Source organism: Pinus tabuliformis, chromosome Q (assembly GCF_031772625.1).
Source record: "Pinus tabuliformis cultivar Carrire ecotype Pingquan chromosome Q, CPIR1, whole genome shotgun sequence".
Lineage (NCBI taxonomy): Eukaryota > Viridiplantae > Streptophyta > Pinopsida > Pinales > Pinaceae > Pinus > Pinus tabuliformis.
Window position 1 is genome coordinate 965,210,413 of NC_142296.1, and position 20,993 is coordinate 965,231,405.

Below are 20,993 nucleotides of genomic sequence, written 5' to 3' on the forward strand. Positions count from 1 at the left end.
CTGCAAGACAAAAATAAGATATAGATGAGACTTTGGAGTTCAACACATGCGGGTTCTCCTTGAATATTTTTCAAGAATGGGTTGATTCCTCCGAGAATTTCCCCTCACACTTGAAAGCTTGACCAAATAATGATTCATCTACAAAACTTCACCACAAATTATTAAACCGGCATGAAATTAAATAAGTGTAGTGGAAAGAATTCCAATAGATACATCTATTATCCACTAGAAGATTTCTTTTCCTAAAAAAAATAATTAGTTCTTATGCTAATATGAGATAACTGCATATTAACATAACTTGAAACAAGCATGAAAGAAACAATGACATGATGAGATAAATAGAAGCATAACAAGAAGTCAATAATTTACCACACTTGCAAGGAGAAGAACACCATTACGCTTTACCCCAAAGAGTGTTGTATTATATTGCAAGTAGTGAATACAATCTCGTAGAGTCTCCTCAAGCACAATAGGTCGTATTGCATGATATAATATGAGAGCACATAGCCTCATTATATAGAGAGCTGGGAGCAAATCCCAAGGAAAGATAAGTCAAATTCAATGTGGAGAAGATAGAGACATCAGAGCAAAATCGAATTCTATATGCGCACATCAAGGGAAATCGAATTCCATATATGGCATAGTAAACTCATCCATGAGTGAATCCAAGTACTGTGATAACTCTAGTCAACAAATGCAAACTCGAACTAAGTGATGCCACATATGTAGATGATCCCAAGATAGCTCTGCGTAGGTCCCTAGGAACTGCGTGATTCCTCCATGTGCAACTCGTAGTCTGGCCAAGTGAAACTCGTAATCCTCAAGAGTGGAGTGCTAAGAGTAGAAGAACCTGAGATAACTGTGAGATGAGGCCCCACATAATCTTCAGTCCAAATATACCATAGAATATTCCTTTAGTGCATGAGCTCCTCTAATAAATTCGATTTTCCACATGTGCAACTATTGCTTTATCTCTGGGAAATTCGATTTTATGAAATAATGGTGTATTTATGATGCAGTGTGCTCAGTCATCTTCCACATGTCTGTTGACTCAACTTTTTGACTTAGGATAATTTCCAAGTCATTTCCACGTCATTTTGTGACATGGAATAATTTATTTCTCTCTATTTTATTTAATTCTAGCCTAATTAAAAGCCACAATTGCCACTAAACTTAGGAAATGTGGGTTTTGAAGGTCCAAAACACATTATTAACCCCTCAAAGTGTGTCATAGTAGAAAGTTGAGGGTGAAAGGTATAATTTTTATTACTCATACCCCGTACAAATTCTCTAGACTACACTTCTTACAATTTAAATACAATTTTATTTACAATTTTAGACTTGCGGGAAATCTAAAAAATTAAAAAATGACTACCTAGACCTAACCAAATTCCACGTTATTTTTTTTGTGATCTAGTATGGTAATATTCATCAACTCTATACACTAAGATGTGTTAGGGGCTCAACTTTCAAACCGTCACCCCGGCTTTGGGGTAAAAAGTGAGTGAAAAAACCCAGAAAATTATCTGCCTTTGAAAAAGAAGGGATAATTAACTAGATAAAAAAAAACTGCAAGGTGTACTCGTTTGCTGATCGAGTCCCAACATCCTAGGCCTGTTACAGGCATAAAACTCATCATTACTAGTATCATTTATTACAATTCCTCGTAGGGTGTGGAATCTGGGTACAAGAGAGATGATGAGAAGATAGAAGTAGAGTTTAAAAACTCTGTCGACTGATGATATCTGATGGTACAAATGTCTTTTGGTACATCCTTGGGCATTGAGTCTTCATATAATCATCAGGTGCCACTCTAGTGGTCAACACTCCCATTCTAGGATTGTATACTGCACTACTTCAAACAAAGGTATATCACAACCCACATAACCAGGGATCACTCACAACATCAAAGTACTGTGCATCTAAGTTACTAATTGAAGCTGCCCTCTCTAAGCTAAGCTGAAAGGAGATTTCAGAAAGAAATGAATCTGATTTTGAGCTTAAGTATCACAAGAAAGATCTACAAGAAGCATCCTCTGAAGAAGGTTGAGAACCATAAAAAGAGAATACTATCAACTATCGGTCTGTTCTAAAATGGAATTATTCAGCTTCATCTTGCAGCCCTGTATATAAGTGTGGAGGCTGAGATTTAGTGACTGAGTTACCCAGTTCGAATAGGCTCAATCATTCTTAAAGCCAACATTGAAATGACAATATGACAAGAAGTCAGCTCTTGTACTGAATATCTCAACTCAAGTCTCTAATAACAACATTCAACTCTTGGCACTTATATATTTCACTTAGAGAAAATAGTTTATCAAATATGAAAAGATTTGCTCAAAAGCCTCATTCATATACGTCAAGTCATGTATCTAAAGAAATGAATGGGTATCCAAATCAACGTTGCAGGAAGCGCCCCCCCCCCGGATCCTAGGCCGGAATCGCGCTCCGTACGGAAGCGTTCCGGAAGCGCCCCAGGAAGCGCGATTCCAAAAAATCCGAAGCGCGATTCAGTTTTTTTAAAGCGCTTCCTGGATTTTAGGAAGCGTGGGCCCCGAAGTGCGCTTCGGATGGCGCTTCGGGCCTCCGAAGCGCCATGCTTCGGGCCCGGAAGCGTGCGCTTCACGCAGCGCTTCGGAGCGCTTCCTCCAAAACCGCGCGGGCAAGGGAAAATACATCATTTTTTTAATTTTTTTTTTAAAGTTAACTTAACTTAGCAATGAGGGGGTGGGTTAGGGTGAGTTTAGGGTGAGTTTAGGGTGAGGAATGAAAAGAATAAAGCCCCCATTCATTCCTCATTTTCTCACTTTGAGTTTATGAGAGTTGGAGAAGAGAAGAGAGGAGAGGAGAAGAGAAGAGAGGAAAGGAGAGGAGAAGAGAGGAGAGCTTGGAGGAGTGAAGAAGGAGGAGCTAGGAGAAGGAGGAGGAGCTTGGAGCAAGAGCTTGGAGGACTTCATCTACAAGAGCTAAAGAGGTAAGTTCAAACCCCAAACTCCCTTGTTTTTTTGAAAAAAAATTTGTATTTTTCTCCTCCCTCTCCTACTCTTTCCCATTGTTTCTACTTGCTCCTTTATTTACAGGTTGTCCACCACCTATATCCATATTCCAAGATGGTGTTCTTTTGGCTTCTATGTATCATTCCACTCTTGGTTTTAATGATGGCAAGGGTGAAGAATAGAAGGGAAGAAACAGAAGAGGACATTGGTGATGGTCCTAATAGTAGTGACCCAATGTATGATGAGGAGGAAGGGTTTGAAGAGGAAGGGGATGAACTTGAAGGGGACACTGAAACACAAGATGGGAAAGCTACATCAACACCCTTGTGGAACTATGTGACCAAACTTGATGGGGGAAAGGGTGGTGGATCTTACAAATTTGTGTGCCCTCATGGTTGTCATGGAGGAAAACCATATTGTGGTTCATATACCCGTCTGAGGAGGCATCTTTGTGGGGTGCTGGACAGTGATGAAAAAAAGGGTTCTGTGGGGGTACAAATTTGCCCAAACATTTCAATTGAAGAAAGAAGAAAATACATCCAAATAGAGATGGCTGCACAACAAAAAAACAAGAAACCAAAAACTCATTCTGAATCAAGTGCAACCTCTAAATTTGGTAGTTGCTCATCTCCTCATGGTACTTCTGCAACCTCTGGAGGTAGAAGAACAATAGGGGATTTCCTTAATGTTGCTGGGAGGGATGATGTGGATGGAAAGATAGTCCGTTTTCTTTGTGCTTGCGGTGTACCATTCAATGTGCTTCGCTCTCCCTATTGGCATGACATGGTAAAGGCCATCAATGAAGCCCCAAAAGGATACAAGGCCCCCAACTATGAGAAAGCTAGAACAGTGTTATTAGAAAGAGAAAAAGCTAAGGTTCAAAGAGCTTTGACACGTTTTACAAATGAGTGGGTGGATTCTGGGGTATCCATTGTATCAGATGGGTGGACAAATATTAGAAACCAACATTTGATAAATGTTCTTGGTGTTTCTTCTAGTGGTGCAGTATTTATTGCATGTCATGACTCCTCCTCCATCAGTGTAACTGCACAAAACATTGCAAATCTCCTATTGAAATCAATCAAAGATGTTGGTCCGAATAATGTGGTTCAAGTGATCACAGATAATGCAGCAAATTGTAAGGCGGCAGGAAAAATTATTGAGCGTACTCATCCAAACATCTTTTGGTCTGGGTGCCTGGTTCACACATTGAACCTTTTGATGCATGATATTGTGAAACACAAAGATTGTGGGTGAATTGCTGAGGTTTACAGGAAAGGGAAGCAGCTCATTAAATTCATCACAGGGCATACAAGGGTAAACTACTTCTATGGCACTTACTCCAAGTTGCAATTGCTTAAAATTGCAAAGACAAGATTTGCTAGTTATTACCTCACCTTTAGGCGGCTAGTGAAGGTGAGACAAGCTTTAACTAATCTGGTGTGTGCTGAAACATGGGATGAAATTAACACTGACACAGATGGTGCTAATGCAGTCAAGGACACTGTTCTTGACAGTTACTTTTGGTCACAGGTTAAATATATTTTGCAATTCACCAAACCAATTTATTACATGATCAAGTTTGCAGATTCAGATCGACCAGTAATTGGGGAGGTGTATGAGCAAATGGATAGCATGTTGGGACAGATTAAAGACATTGTTGAGCCTAGAGATACCACCTTGTACAATTATATTCGTGTAGAGGTGCAAAACCGATGGGAAATGCTAAATATTCCATTGCATGCATTAGCATATGTTTTGACACCTAAATACTATCATCCATCATGGCTTTCAACACCAGCACCTGGGGGGGAAGCAGGAGAAAACCACACCAAGATCAAGAGGTTCACCAAAAATATATGGCTGCATTGAGTAAATTAATCCCTGATGAGGAGGAGGCTGCATTGGTACGGAGACAGGTGAGCAACTATACGCTCAACACTGGTCCATTTGGGAGCATGCATGCAATTAGAGATCGAGAGACTTTTTCTGCTCTTGAGTGGTGGAACATGCATGGAGGGGGTACTCCACTTCTACAGAGTTTGGCATTGCGGGTGCTATCACAGGTGGTAAACACTTCTTCTGCAGAGAGGTGTTGGAGCTCTTATCCTTTCATCCACAGTGTTAAAAGGAACAGGTTGAGTTTAGACCGGGCAGAGAGCTTGGTTTATGTTCATTACAACTTGCGATTGTTGTCCCATTACTGTGAAGATGCAAAGTCTAATAAAGACTTGTTGATTTGGGACAAGAATCCAGAGGAGCCCAATTTGGAGGATGGAGTGTTGCGACTAGAGCAATTAGAGGATGCTCTTTTCCAGGTATGTCCATTGTGGTATGAATTTTCCAATTTTCCCTTATAAAGCATTTCTCTAATTCAATTATTCATGTTTTTAATTTTTTTGTTAACTAGTGTTTTTTTTTGCATGAATTTTTTGAGCGATTCTAGGATGATGATGACCGTGTTGATATGCCACCACCCCCACCCCCATCTGGTCCCTTGGTTCCTAGGTTCCATGGTTCAACACCAACAGCAGGGGTTCTTCTTCATCAGTTTCAGTGCCACGACTTCCACAGGCACCATCTTCTTCATTGCCACCACGTGGAGGCCCGCCACCACGTTCTATTCGTGGTGGAAGGAGGAGAGATTAGTAGATATATTCACAATCTACTACTTTTTGTCATAGATTACTCATTAGACTTGTAGACTTGTGAATTTGAATTTTGAACCTTTTTGGCTTGGCGGTGACCAAGTGACATATTTTGTAAACATTATTATTTGAATTTTGGACATGACAAATGTTGACAGTTGCTCACTTGCTAGATAAATCATAATATGCTCTATGTTTTATGTTTTATAATATGCTTAAATGTTTTATGTTTTATAATATGCTTAAAAATTTGATGTATGTTTGTAATAGCTAGAATATAGATGATTGTTGTACATACTAGTAACTACAATGGAATCATGGATGCCATATCTATCTTGATTTATGCAAAAATATGCATGTTTTCATGTCTTCTACAATTAATTTGGTATTTGGGATGTTTGTTTTGAGTATAAATGCAAAAAAATATAAAAAAATATATATATATAGCAGACGCTTCCGCGGACGCTTCGCTTCCTAGATTTTTGGAAAATGACGCTTCCGCACTCCCGCTTCCGCTTCCGCGCTTCCGCTTCGCTCCCGCTTCGTGCAACATTGATCCAAATTAAGACCTCATCATTTCTACATCGGTCTTATTGTATACATTTATTATCTTTCAGAAATAAACCTCAGGGTTTCATCACCATTTCCCTTCAGCAGTTGCTGAGTCTACCATTGCCACTTCTTGAAACATCACCCTTATATCAATTATCCTTTTTATGACAATATTCCTAAAGTCTTTATGATGATCCTCCCGTGAGCTTATCTGATGTATTCGTATGGTGAACGATCATTCAACACAAAATTTGCTGGCATGCTATCATTACTATTTTCACTGTCTTGTCTGAGTGGTTCCCTAAAAGCATCAGCCAACCTAATCCCTGTGATGTATTGTTAATAGCAAGAAGCTTCAAGTTCAAAAGGCATCATTACACTTGAGGTGTAATTCTCATGAACACATACAGATTAGAGTATAGCAGGAAATCTATTTTAGATGCATTTAATCAATTTATGATTCTAGATCCAAGGTTTTTTTGGTTTGTTTAAATAGAGATGCTAGAAATTCCTCTGGGAATATCCATGATAATAATCAATAAGATAGTATATTTGACTTCAGTGGCTATAAGAACTTGATGGGTTAAGCAATCATCAAAGTGTTTTTGAACTGACAAGTGCAAGAGGAGTTCAGGACCAGCGACTATGGTCATATGAAGCACTGATGGTAGTATCTACTGTAGTAAATTGTAGCCATAATTGCCGGAGCAATAATAGCATATGGAAGCAAACAATTGTGTCCTTATCTAGCAGCTAGAGCAACGGAAGTCAATACAACACCTTTATTCTGGTACCCTTGAAGTCTGACAGCCAAAAGAAAAAGTGCATGGCACTCTTGAAGCAGTTCCTTACATCAACTCTTATCAACATGAAAATCGAGGTACCTTGAAGGAAGTACATACCAGATCCTATACCTCGGCAAGCACAATGAGAAAAGGAAATTATGGGGACCCTGATTAGGTCATTGGGCTCTTTAATGCGTTGAACCGAAAGGCTGTCTGATGAATATGAAATATGGAAGATCCCTCCTCATCATGGATGGGATAACTTAATGCTTTGGTCTCAATCATCTAGCAAAGGAAGACAATGCAACTGTTTTAGGGACAATATCATAGTGCCCTATGAAAGGTATTTTACATAAGAAGCTCATGAAGCAAGGCTTCAGAGGGAGCCATAAAATCCCTGACAGTATGACCCGATGATCCGATGTTTGTTGATAAAGACAGTCTTGGCAGATGATTATAATTGATCTTAAGAAAAGGGACATGTTTCAGGTGGATTGGTGATAATGTTTTTGACGTTACCATCTACTTTATATTCAGAGGGAGTCATCTTTTATTTTTATTTTGAGCACTACTCCTTGGACTGGTGAGATAATGAAGCTGCTGATCCGCATATGCATATCATGGGGATCTCTAGTATCAGCCATGTGCCTTGCTCTAAATAAATCTGTGATAAGCCCCATAATGGATGACTGTTTATTATTTTTGTAATTCTATGGTCTGAAGTACATTATTGTAAATTGCTGACCTGACAGTATGGTGAATAGAAAGTGCACATCAAAGGTGCTATATTTCTTGGAATCCACCTTACTTCATAAATAAATCAAAGACTGAAGTCTGCTGCTCTAGGAGCACCATTGAGGCTGAATGAATAAAGAAACAAGCATTTCTTATTATGAAGACATTTGAGAAAGCTCTTCTATAAGTCATTTGAGCCAATGTGGAAAAAGTCAAAGTCGGGATTAAATCGGCAAGGGTCAAAAAGTTGAAAAACTCGGTAAAGTCGGCAAAATTAAAAAAACACAAAAATATTCATTTTTTTTTAACATCTAGAGTATGCACAGTCCATTAAGGCTTGTAGTTTGCAACATCAGATCTGATATCTAACCAATGAGAAATAGACAAGAACAAACATATAGCTTACTTGTTGAAGTAGCCCATCTAGATCAACCCTTTCTGTATTTTTTTGTCCTTGACACCTGGTAGGTCCTTTGCCTCATTTGCCATCAATTGCTCATTGAGTATTTGCTGCTCCAAAATACACAATATACTCAGCCCTAACCAGATCTACTTCTCAAGTGGATTTGACCACCAAATCACTGTACAATCAGCATCAAAGTATATCATCAACTCACAATGGTTTGGCCCTTCCAAGACACTGAATACTAGTTGTCCAAAACCCTTATTGTTCAGCCTCCTCACAGCAAATTTGCCTCGTCAAATTCATTGTATAACAGCTCTAACAGTAGTGGCAACTCATAGTAATTTTGCTTATCAAATCACTATATGATATCCCTTAAACACCACTGTCATATCCCACATTCAGCAGAGATGGAAGACTTTTTCGGTCGACTCTCGATAAAATCGGGTATATAAGGAATAAATCGCGATTTTTTCGTTTCTGAAAAAGTCTGCAAAAAATCAGAGGATTAAATCATTTTGTTGAAAAGATCGCAATTTTAGGATTTAATCCCAATTTTTTGCAAACTTTTTCCACACTGATTTGAGCAATTGTTGGAAACTACCACTTGACATCAAGGACCACTTTATTTGGGATATGGATCGGTGGGGAGCAATCTAGATCCATCATTCCAGGATTGATGTGCATGTTATCAACATCCTCCCAAAATCCCCTTGGTAAGGACATGTTTAACTTCCTTTAGAGAGAGGTTGGGACTCAGGAGTCCTGGAGAGATCCTACTATGAGGGTCTTGGTTGAACATTGAGCTCTAGGAGCTCTTGAAGACTTGGGGTACTTATTGAGCTATGAGTGACCATAGGGTGAGTGGTTCACCTTCCCCTATAGGTGCGCAATTTATAGGGTGAGTGGTTCACTTTCCCCTATAGGTGCACAGTGTACAAGGTGAGGGGTTCACCTTTCCCTACTGTTGATGACATATGCATAGGATGAGTGGTTCACCTTCTCCTATGGCATGTGAGCAGGATGAGTGGTTCACCTTCTCCTATGGATACCCTAGTGAGAGATGCATTCAGGGATCTGCTTGTGGACATGTCGGTGGGACATGATACATCCTTTCCCCACATGTAAGATGTTCATCCCCTACGATCGACAGTTGACATGTCGATGGGACGTGGTTCATCCTTTCCCCACGAGTAGGATTCTTCCTACGATTGATTGGTTGGCATGCGTGTTAGAAGTGGTTCATCCTTTCCCTACTCTCGATGATTTGCATGTATGTAGGAAGTGGTTCATCCTTTCCTTACATATGGTTGTGGCATGTGTTTGTAGGATGTGGTTTATCCTTTCCCTATGTATGGTTGTGACATGTGTTTGTAGGATGTGGTTTCTCCTTTCCCTATGTATGGTTGTGGGTAGGATGTGATATATTCTTCCCTGCTAGTGTTTCTGCAACATCCTACCCATGTAGTTCGGGACACATGGAAGTACCTCTCATTTGGCCAATGAGTCGGGAAAAGTGCTTAGGGACCATAGCACTACCGATAGACGCATTGTGTACTGCCGTACTCCCTATGTCTAGGATGCATGGTGTTCTTCAACTTGATCACTTGGGATCAAGTTTGATTGGAGTTCACTATTTGGTTATGTTGACTGACTTTTGTTAGTGGAGAGTGGCAAGGTCTTGTGACTCACTCTTGATTGATTCTTCTTTATTATTCATATCAATGTTCAGTAGAGCAGAGCAGAGATGAGATACATGGATGGTTTATGACAACAGGATGGCATGATGATCGATGATGGATTGATAGGTGCAATTCTCCCTAGTTGAGAGGGAGTGTTAAAATTGGAAACTAGGGCCAAATTCCACTTTGGACAACTTAGTTGATGGAGATAATCATTCCATTGAATTCCTCTTTTCGAGAGGACCAAAATCGATATAAAGATCGTCTCATTTGGACAAGCGGAAGTGTGATTTTGAATTTTTGTTTTCTCATAAGCAATTTTCAAGATCGACCTCTCCTATATGTTGGCTCACCAAGCCCAATAGTCACGTCCCTTCAACTTCGATGGCTAGTATATATAGAAGTGCCTACATCCTCATTTCAATCATCTATCTCATGATTCTTCTCTCTGAAATAGCCACTGGAGATCCTCAACGAAGGAAGAAAGGCTTCGAAGCCATCCTTAGTGGGTTGTTTTTCTTCTGATAGGAGGTCGAGGCAGTTAGAGGTGTTTTGGGCTAATCTAAGTACTATTCTAGGCCAAGTCTAGTTCCTGTTGCAGGCCGAGATTCCTCATTTAGGCAGCTGCAAGACTTGATGAAATCTCTGGGCCATTTGTTTGGGTAATTCAGTCTTCTGATGTCAGGCTGAGTTTGGGAATTGTCTCCAAGCTGATTCGAGAAAGATCTTCCCCCTTTTCTGTGGCCGTACTTCAGAGATCTTGCTTCAGGTAAGTCCGCAGGTTGCATCAACTTAGAGAAAGTGCATGAGAAGACTATTAAGGGTTCAGATTAGTGCTAAAGGCTAGTGAAAGGCATCACCATGCATTCCTTGTAAGGCCGCAACTAAAGTAAGGAATTTCTGGGGCAACTAATGGGACAACTGTGATCTTTAGGAAACCCTAACCAGTGTGCCATAATTGTAGTTGGGTCATCAACTTGTTGGATCTACAAAAATTGGCAAGTCATTTTGACTTATTGTACTCTCTCTGCTGAACACTTGATTTAAATAATAAGAAGATCTAATCAAGGGTTTTCCCCATCTTGGGGTTTTTCCCTGGCTTGTGCCAATTTTTGTGTTCTCTTGTCTTGGCTTGTCTTCTGCTTATAACTACTCATGTTCTTTCTTCTTTTACTATCAATGGGTAATAATTTATGTGATTTCTATTAAAGGAAATGGAATTAATCTTGGGGCTCATATGATTCATTGATGTAATTGTCCAAGCAAAGAACATGTTAAAATTAACAGTTTTGGCAAAGGATTTCATCCTGGGAAGTTTTTTAACCTCACTGAATTATGTGTGTTTCTAAACATGGATAATAGACAAAGTTTTTCTTCTAACTTAAACCACAAAGCTATGGTGGAATTGATTGACAAGGTCTTAGGTGAGTCTTAGTGTTATATTGAGTCTTTGTAAAAGTGTGCTTGTGAATAATTTTAACACATTTGGCTAAATTATTTTATTACAAACACACTTGGTCTATTTGAGTAAATTATTGAGGGTATGAGTCTAAATGTGTTTTCCCCTTTCAAGGGTTGATATTGTAATAATTTAATGTAAAAATATTTTAGTGCATGGTCCCTCGTATTTAGACACCATGGCTAAAATATTTGAGAGTGGAAAAATAATTAAATCCCCTCTAGTGTCAATCAACAAAATTTTCTAGCAAAATTATATAAAAATCCTAAGTCAAAAAACTAATTAATTTTGAGTCAAAAAATAATTATAGAGAAACTAATTTCTTGTCAAGGGAAAAATGGATATTTTATGAAAATTTGAGCCCTTGGACCTTGGTGGTTAAGTCAGTCAAATTTTTGAGGAAATTAATCCAAAATATTAATTTTTGGATTAATTAAAAGTGAGTTTTAAGAAAAAAATGGAATTTTTCCTCAAAATTTAAAATTCGACGATGGGGATTAAAAGATGATCAAGCTATTTCCAATGGTCGAGATTATTTTGACGAAGATCAAGCCAACTAGTGGTTATTTTTCACTTAGAGGGGTTTCTCTATATAAAGAAGCTATTGAGTTCTATTTTATATCTTTAGATGATGTAATTATTGAACGGTGGTATTGAGCTGCTGCTCTGCTGGGAACATTATTTTATCATAATAGAAAGACTTTGGGGTTGAGTTCATGGTGATTTTCTTCTACTAATTTGTGGTATGTGTTAGCTTTGTGTGATCCTATATCGTGCTGAATATTGTTAAATAATTGTTATTTCATTTGTTGGTGATAAGAACATTCTATTGATACATGCTATATTAGGTGATCTGATTCACTATATGATATAACAATTTGCGTTGAGGAAAATTGTAGAGATTTACAAGTATGCTGGCCCTTGGGCTCCAAATTCACAGATTGTTTGGGCTCTGAGATTTGATTGTGGTAATTGATTTTGCAAGAGGGTTTTGGCCTATATCTATTTTTTCGAAATTAATTCATCCATTGCTATTCATTTAAACATATTTTTTCAAAATTATTATTTTGTAAGTATTGTACATTTGTAAATAATTTGTAAATTATTTCTAACCCATTTATTTTGTAGCTGTTGGGGTTTTATTATTTTTGGGGTTTTATATTTTTGTATATATTTGGGGTTTGGAATTCTTTTATTCATTTGTGTAGGTGGATTTCAAATTTGCTCAAGACGGTTTTGCTAGGGATTTGAATCAGATTTAGGCCTAGGAAGGCAAGATCTAGCTTCCATTCATCCTCCAAGCTCAACGTTCAACCTAAAAGAGGAAGCCGTCCAACATTTTGCAGTGATTTGTGACTTTTTTTTGTGTTTGCCCAACGTCATCCTTGACGTCAGCCCTAAGGGGCTTCCTTAGCCTTGATTGCCTCCTCTAGCCCTGGTTTGGGGTTTTCCTAAACCCTAGCCATGATTCAGTTATTGATTTGATTTTTCATTTCTAACATTTGGTTTTGCAACAATTTTTAAGAGCTAACTTGGTGGTTGCAGGTTCTTAAGTCCATTGAAAGCCTCACTTGCCATCTTTAAGGCCACTAGGCCTCTTGGTTCCCTCTCTTGCCCTCTTGTTTCATCATTGTCCTAAATTTCAATTCTGAAGTATTTTATGACAACAATATATTTAAGGCCTAAACACATTTTTGAATAAGCCTAAATTTATTTATAATCAATTTAAGGCATTGAGAATTAATCCTAAGTCAATTTAAGTGCATATAAGTGGATTTCTTGTGGACTGTTGGGTTGATTGCAGATCTGATATGTTTGCTACATCCACATAAAAATACCTACAAAAGTGATTAAATTGAATAACGATGACCTAATAACTCATTGGTATTCATATTTCATCATTATATTGTCACTTGCACTCGTTGGGATTATATTTCTTAGCATATTTGAGCATTTTTGAAGGCTGAAATAACAATTGAAAGTCTGCAATTTACTGCATAAGGTTTGATATAAAAAATAGTGGTTGGATAAAGTACTGAAAGTCATCTAACTCCACTTAGGTCTTGTTTCCTTCATCCATTAGATCTTGGATAAGTGTTTAATTGAGAAATTGGGTGATTTTATTATTGCTGCAATCATATGTGTTTTGGCTGATCCATGTTTGCATTTCTACGTCATTGGCATCTATTTGCACTCTTGCATTAACACATACAAGTGCGCTAATTGTTTTGATGATTGTCTAATGAAATTGGCTAATTGCTCTGAGTGACATTATGATTTCTGTTATCATTGTTGGATATATTGCTCAGTGTTGTGAAAAGCGCGATTAAATCGCGCTTTTTTGAAAAAATCGCACTTTTTTCCCCGCGCCGATTTAATCGCACTTTTTACACGAAAAAATCGACTATTTTTTTTGCCGAATTTTTCCGAAAAAAGCTCGGGGTTGCCGGGACAACACAATTTTATAATTTTTTTTTGGTTTTTCATTTGGTCATTTGGGTTTTTTCATGCAATTTTGTTTGAAAGAAACAAATAATTTTTGAGTGGGGCAGCGTAATGATCAAGTCTAGGCCCTAGTATGGATATGCTATTCATGGTAATGTTAAATTCTTAAAGTAAAAGTGACATTCTCCTTAATCTTCATTTTCATCCTTTTACTTAAATTTTTAACATTACCATGAAATGACTCAGGATGTTTGAGAGTGGTTCCAACCTCATTGGATTTCATATGGAGAAAGTAGAATTTTAGATTTCATTAAAATCGAGCAGACTTATCAGTTTTTCAGGATTTCAGGATTGGGAGATTGTAATGTTTCCAGGTGACACCACCTGCTCGGGCTACCCCTGCCACCAGTAGAGGACGTGGTCTACCTCCTATAGCTCCTACTTCTAGTTCTTCAACTTCTAGAGCACATCAGACTCCACTGCCATCTCCACCAGCACAGGCACCAGCATCTACATCTAGAGGGAAAGGGAAAGCTGTGGCATTTTCTCGCAAGAGGGGCAGAGGAAATCAATAGGATTAGACCTCATTTTATTGTATATGACATTATGACATGATGAGATACATTATCATATTTTTTGTTGATATTTTGAGACTGAGTTGGGACTCAGGAGTCAGGACTTACTATTCAGGACATGATTCAATGTTATGTGTGATTTTAGCGCTAGAAATGATATTAAACATCTTATATATTAGTTTTTCTATCATATTTATGTGTCAATGTATTTATTTTATGTTGTAGATGGTTTAGATATTAAAAAAATTGAAAAAAATTGAAAAAAAATGAATATTTTTGTACCAAACAAATTTTTCCCGCTTTTTTCTGATTTTTTCCGATTCGTTCCCCGCGCCGATTTAATCCCGCTCGCGCTTTTCACAACATTGATATTGCTCATTGTTGAGTTAAATAGCTCTTGTGGATTAATAATCTAAGTCACTCTTAAAGCACATTAATCAAATTTAATCTTAATTGTGATAAGGGATCTAATTGTGTCCATAAGGAGCTAATTGGCATATTGGTAATTCATTGTTATAAATATTGCTAATTGTGTTAAGGAGCATTGTCTTGTCCATTTGGTCTTGTTTATCTCTTGAGCAATTGTCTTTTGGTATCATCAACAACATTTTCTGACACCGTTGAGTTTGAGCACTTTCTCTTATGGTGGAGGTTGTCATTTATTTATTGTTTAAGTAGTTCATTATTCTTAATTGAAAACCTTTGTATCTTGTCTTTAAGTACTTAAAAAATTAAATAATCTCACCTTAAGAAAATTCAATCATATCTTGCATTTGCATCTTAGTACTAGCCTCTTGCATTAAACAATTAACTTCCAAGGAAAAGCTTGGTTGATAGAGAGATAGGCCCACCTTTCTCATCTAGCCTAGTCTAGAACCTCTTTAGTGGTTAACGCGGTGACCTTGCAGTCATTGGAGTCACAGTTTCTGCAATGCTGGAGGCATTGAGTGGTTAGAACCCAAGGGGAGGGATCATTAATCGAACCCTAGCTTGCTTCCCCTTGGTTTCTTTCTCACAACCTACTCTAGGGACTAGCTTCAAAACAATTGAGAGGAAGGGTACACTTAGATAGACATATAACTTAAAATAAACCAGGATTTTTCATTCCACTTATATTGTAAGATTTGCATTTCATATAGGATAGTGAAACATCTTTTAAGCAACAACTGTTCATCTGGTGACTTGGTAAATAATTTATCTTAAGCAAGAAATTTACTCCATGTAATGCACTGGCCTTCCACGATAATCTAATCAAAATCATTTAACTTGCTAATTCAACCATAGGCCATTCAGTTGTGTTTCCCGAACTTGTTGGTTGCCAACGAGTCTCCCATCTTCACATTTCATAGGGACTACCCCCTATAGCTTGTTGTAGGGAGAGAACTAGAACGAAGAGTGCAGGGATCAGAGTGATAGCCCTTGCCCTGAGCATTGTTACACATCGCCTGTACAATTTGAGCAACAACACATCCATTGTTGCATTTGTTGGTTTTATCATACATTGCATATCACTGCTAGCAATCTCATTTCTCCTTGTGCTTATCTCTATTTTTGTTAGTTGCTATTGTATTCAAGAGAAAATTGGAAATCTTTTTTGTGTCTAATTGGTTCATGATCTAAGTGATAAGTAGATATTGTTTTCATCATTGTGCTCTAAAGTTGTTCTTGTGCCAAATTGCTAAAGTAATATTAACATAAGAGAACTTGTATGAGATTTAATCTATACATTGAGAATCTCTAATAAGCATCTTGGATATTTGATATTGCTAATCTTGCTTCATTGAGATAAGGTATTCTCTAAAGTGCTCCATTCATTTGTTAATATTGTGTTGACATTATAAGCATCTTGATTTCAAGTGATTAAATTTTCTTATATTGAAGCATTTCACATAAATCTCATTAAATCAAAGCATCATAATTGCATTCTCATTCTAGGATAGAAGTGCATCTTTAAAATTTACCTCGAAGCATAAACTTGGTTGTAAGATAGATAGGACCACCTTCTTCACATAATTTGAGAAGTCTAGACCCTCATTCGCAGTTAACACAGGTGACCTTGCAGTTCTCTTGTGGGCAATCCCTTGTAGGAACAAAGGCACTTGGGTGATTAGAACTCCAGGAGAGGTATCGTTAATGAGGCCTTAGCCTCCTTCTTGTGGACTTCTCTCTACAACTTGTGTTCGAGACTAGCTTCAAAAGAATTGAGAGGAAGGATTCACCTAGACTAGGCATCTAGTTAAAATCTACCAGGATCCCGCATCTCACCATAGATTTAGGTCCTGCACTTCATATATGATAGATCTTGCATCTTGCAACAATTGTTCATCCGATGACTTGGTATAATAATCTTTATTGTGCAAGCAAATAATCTTAAAGGCACCGGTCTCAACTCACATCTTACAAAATCTAATCTAATTGTGCTTAATAATCATACTTGCTGCTTAATTTTAACCCAAGTTGCTAGGACGTTCAGTTGTATCTCCTAGACTTGTTGGTTCCCAATAAGTTTCTCATCATTTCATCCTTAGGGACTACCCCACTTAGCTTGCATATAGGAGATAACTTAAACAGAGAGGGCAGGGATTAGAGTGACAACCCTTGTACTGGGCATTGTCGCATAAGGGTGTACAATTTGAGCGACAACAAGAAGCCTCAGGATCTAGGTACTACAATATTGGATCTAGCCTCCCAAACTAAACTACAACTGATAAGTGCTCCTGTGAATTCTGGATGAACCCACCAAGGGATGAGATGGATTCTCATCCACTCACCAAATCACCCAATGGTTCTTGTCCTGGGGCTACTGAAGCAGAGAACTCAGTTCTCCAACCCTCAACAAAGACAAACACACAAATCCAAGATATCCCCTGTTGAGAAATCTAGGGCATTGGCATTAGATGATTTCTCTTCTATTAGTGATTTTTTGTGAATGCTTTTTACTTGTTTAGATTAGGATCTTCTTCATGTTAGATTATTAGTATTCTTCTTCATCAAACAGTAACTAATGCATGAACATAAATAAACAAGAGACACAACATGTAGGCTATCAGCGAGGGCCAAAACCTCTCACTCTTTGAGAGGAAAGCCCGCACAAATTCTTCTTATAGATATTCCAATCGACGAATACCAAGACCAAGACCCTTGACCTAGTAGCCACTCCAAGACCTAGACACACGTTCTCTTGACAGTCCTCTTCTTGACTCCTCTTCCATCAAGATCTTCATCATTGTCTAGATACCAAGATCTGCCTTGACACTCACCACTGCCTTGACACCGAGATCTTCACCACTGCTTTGATACTGAGATCTTTACAACAGAGATAATGCAAATTGTAGTTACAATGAAATCTTATGTTATCAATGAGATCTTACTGCACCGAGACAGAGGTATGCTTCACTGTTCTTTCACTGAGTTCCTTTTCTTTGATGACTGTAATAGAGGTCGAACCACAGAATCTTCACAGCTATTGTTCTTATGAAACCACAGAGAGACTTCTGAATTTCTTACTGCAATGATATTCAAATTTACTTGATTGTGACTTACCATCAAAGCTAGTGATCCGAATTGCATGATGACTGTACTAGAGGTCTGAGCCCATCACTGTTCTCCATCCGAAAAATATCTACGCTGTTGACAGTGATTGTCCTCTGAAAATCTTAGAGGAATCCAAACTCTCTTACTTTGCCAAAGATCCAATTTCTATCTCTGTCTTACCCATATGAAAACACAGAGATATCACCAAACTGTCCTCTATACTTCATCACGGAAACTTTAGAAGAAATCCGAACCTGTGTTGCCACCGAAAATCTCAGACATCCAAACTTCTGTTGCCACCGAAAACTTCAGAGAGATATGACTGAAATTCTGTCCTTGGGGAATAGGCTGAGGTGCCTATTTATAGTGGTTTGTCTGTCATATATAAGGTGACACGAGTTTATGAAGCAGTGTGTCTCCAAAATGTGAGCTGACATGAGTTCCTTTATTTATCTTGAGGCCGACATAGGAAGAGGACTGTGTGCTTGTCATTGGAGGGCTATTTTAGACTTATATACAATTGACACATCCCCAAGAAAGGTTCTTCATACATGACATAGACTCTTTGACTTTTAATGACCAATCCTAAGGCTCTCAATGGGAGCCATCTAAAATAAAATCACTTGCTCATGAAACCCATGAAGCAAGGCTTACAATAATAATTTTATTTTCTTCATTACGTCATTTTACGAAAGTCACAATATTATGTCATTATGAAGACCGAACCTAGTTACACTTTTCAACATCCCCAAATGATCTCCTCCTCCTTTTAAAGGTCTGATAGATAGATCTCCAATCTTCTAGAAGCATTTTATTTTATTATTTTGTTATTATTCTAGAAGCTCCCCCTTGACTTCGTCTCAGTGACCTCTAATTTAATTTTATTTTTCACTTAAGTTTATAAACATTCTTAGCTGCAGATAGGCGATTTTTTGGATCCTGTTACAAAGTTTCACAAATTTTTACGATATTATTGTGATATTCGCTTCCAAGGATTTTTGGAAATGACACTTTCGATGGTTCACTTCTCAAAAATGTGCCCATTTCGTGCAACCTTGGTTGCTAGATCAATGCTAGTAGATTTAGAATGGTTGTGGAATTTTAAAATTGTGGGCATAATAGAAATTTTGACAGATATTGAGGGAGCTATGGTGGTTGCAAATTTGCTGCCTTAAAACCCTCATCACATTTTGACCAACTTTTTGAGGAATGCCCCTTTTATTGTTTGAGTGTTTTGGTTATCTAGGAAAAGCAAGGTCAACAAATGCTCATGGTGGAGAACACTTTGCATATAGGCCAAGCTTTGCATGTTTTGAGACTATCCTTGAAGGGTGGTCCAAAGGAGGAGACGTGGGATCTCATTTACTTGGCTTCACTATTTTATTGTTTATGTGGGCATTTTTCCTTGGAGAATCCCATTGATGTCTTACTCTAATATTTTCTTTGGATAAATGCATGGGTCTAGGAATATTTTATGATTATCCCTTGGGGAATAAAGTGGATCTAGGCTCCACCAAATAATATTTCATTGTAAGGGAGATTGAGCTCAAATCTATATAGGGATTTTCTCTCTCCATTATCTTTGATGGTTGGATTTGGGAATTTTGAATCTTTGTTGAATATTTTTAATACATTGAAAGTTAAGGGTTTCTCTCCTTGTGGCATATGTGTTTGGGTTTTAATTGCTAAAGACTAATGCTTGAATTTGTATGCATCAAATGTGCCATGAAGTGATAATTATGGGTAACCCTGTTCATTTCTTTAGAATATTTTAGTTGCGGTTGATCTCCTCTTTAAAATATGTGTTTATTGCTGGAAATGTCAATAGGTATCTATGTTCCTACTTGAGAATTGACTGCCATTTACATTCGCTATTGGTAAATACACCCTCATGCATATCTAAAATCTCTTCTTAATTTGGGTTTTCACAAGTTATTTTCTGTACTAGTGGACAAAAAGGCTGTTTGTGGGTTGTTAATTGCAGCTACATTCATCTCATTTGAAAGAAGTTCATAGTCGCTGCCTTTCCTACTTTGTCCTTGATTCCACTTGGTCATTGGATTGACACTAGTCTTGGTCCAGCTATTACTTTGTAGAAGCCCTATATTACACTCTGTTTTTCCAAAGTTTAAGTCTTCATCTTGAGCTTCCATTGCATATCTTTGGCAATCTTGTCTTAGCAATACCACCCGTGGCAGAGGAGAGCTGGCAAGTGAAGTTTGTTCACTAAGATTGCCCTTTATTGTGCTATATAGAATTTAGGAATGATGTTAGACTTTTAAATGACAAATGATAATTGATACTAGTTTTTTTATACACATATCTCCTTTATGTGGTGCAGGTGATAATATCCGCTAACGCAGAACCTCCAGTTGTGAAAATAATGGATTACAGGTAGCTATTTAACAACTATTCCACAATTTTTCGACCAAAATTGGTGTGAAGATAAATATTGAAAATCATCAACTGTATTTAATGAGATCAAGTATAAATTGTAGAGCACGGATTTATTTCACTTAATTTCAATGTTGATATTGTATTGGATAGCATTTTAACTTTTTTGTGCCCTCTTTTTAAGTGTAGATTATAGAGTCTTTATCATTGTCACTTTTTCAGATGTGTCAATGACCCTCATAAAGCAATATTATAGTCAACATGGAACAAAATTTATTTATTTGGTAGCTTATTATTTGTAGTTTGAATTTTTAAACTCTAATGCAAATGGATATAATAACCAACACACAATAGACTAAAATTTGCTAAACAGCAATTCTTAGCACAAACACATAAGTGTGCAAGTTTATTGGAGTTATTTTCAGATCACTAGCATGCTAGAACTCCTCATGGAAGTAAGATGATTAAAGATGATTTTAGCTATGTCCAACAAATGATCACAAATAATTTAAGATAATTGTAGTCATGTCCAAGGAATGGCCACAAAATTAGGTCAATGGGACTAAATAATATCACAAGTGTACTACACAATAGGAATGCCATAGTAGCTTCTAGTTCTAAGCTAACTATGATAAGTAATGATAAATTATCTAAGAATGAGACCACATAGAGTTAAGCAACTAGTCCTGATCTGATAATCACCCTATGAGTGACATCAGTTGAAGATTTATTAAACAAAGGTATTACAGACTCATGTGCTGGTGTGTGTTCTGTGTTATTTAAGC

At 37.6% G+C, this 20,993-nt stretch overlaps 1 protein-coding gene across 2 annotated transcripts in view; it reads left to right on the plus strand.

Moving 5' to 3' along the window:
* The window catches only part of LOC149222693 (translation initiation factor IF3-4, chloroplastic-like), a 251,663-nt gene that overhangs the window by 140,997 nt on the left and 89,673 nt on the right, over positions 1 to 20,993 (plus strand). For both annotated transcript variants that reach the window (XM_089385586.1, XM_089385585.1), the window contains exon 4: positions 20,156 to 20,208. In XM_089385586.1, coding sequence (XP_089241712.1) covers positions 20,156 to 20,208 — 53 coding nt within the window. The remainder of the gene's footprint in view (positions 1 to 20,155; positions 20,209 to 20,993) is intronic.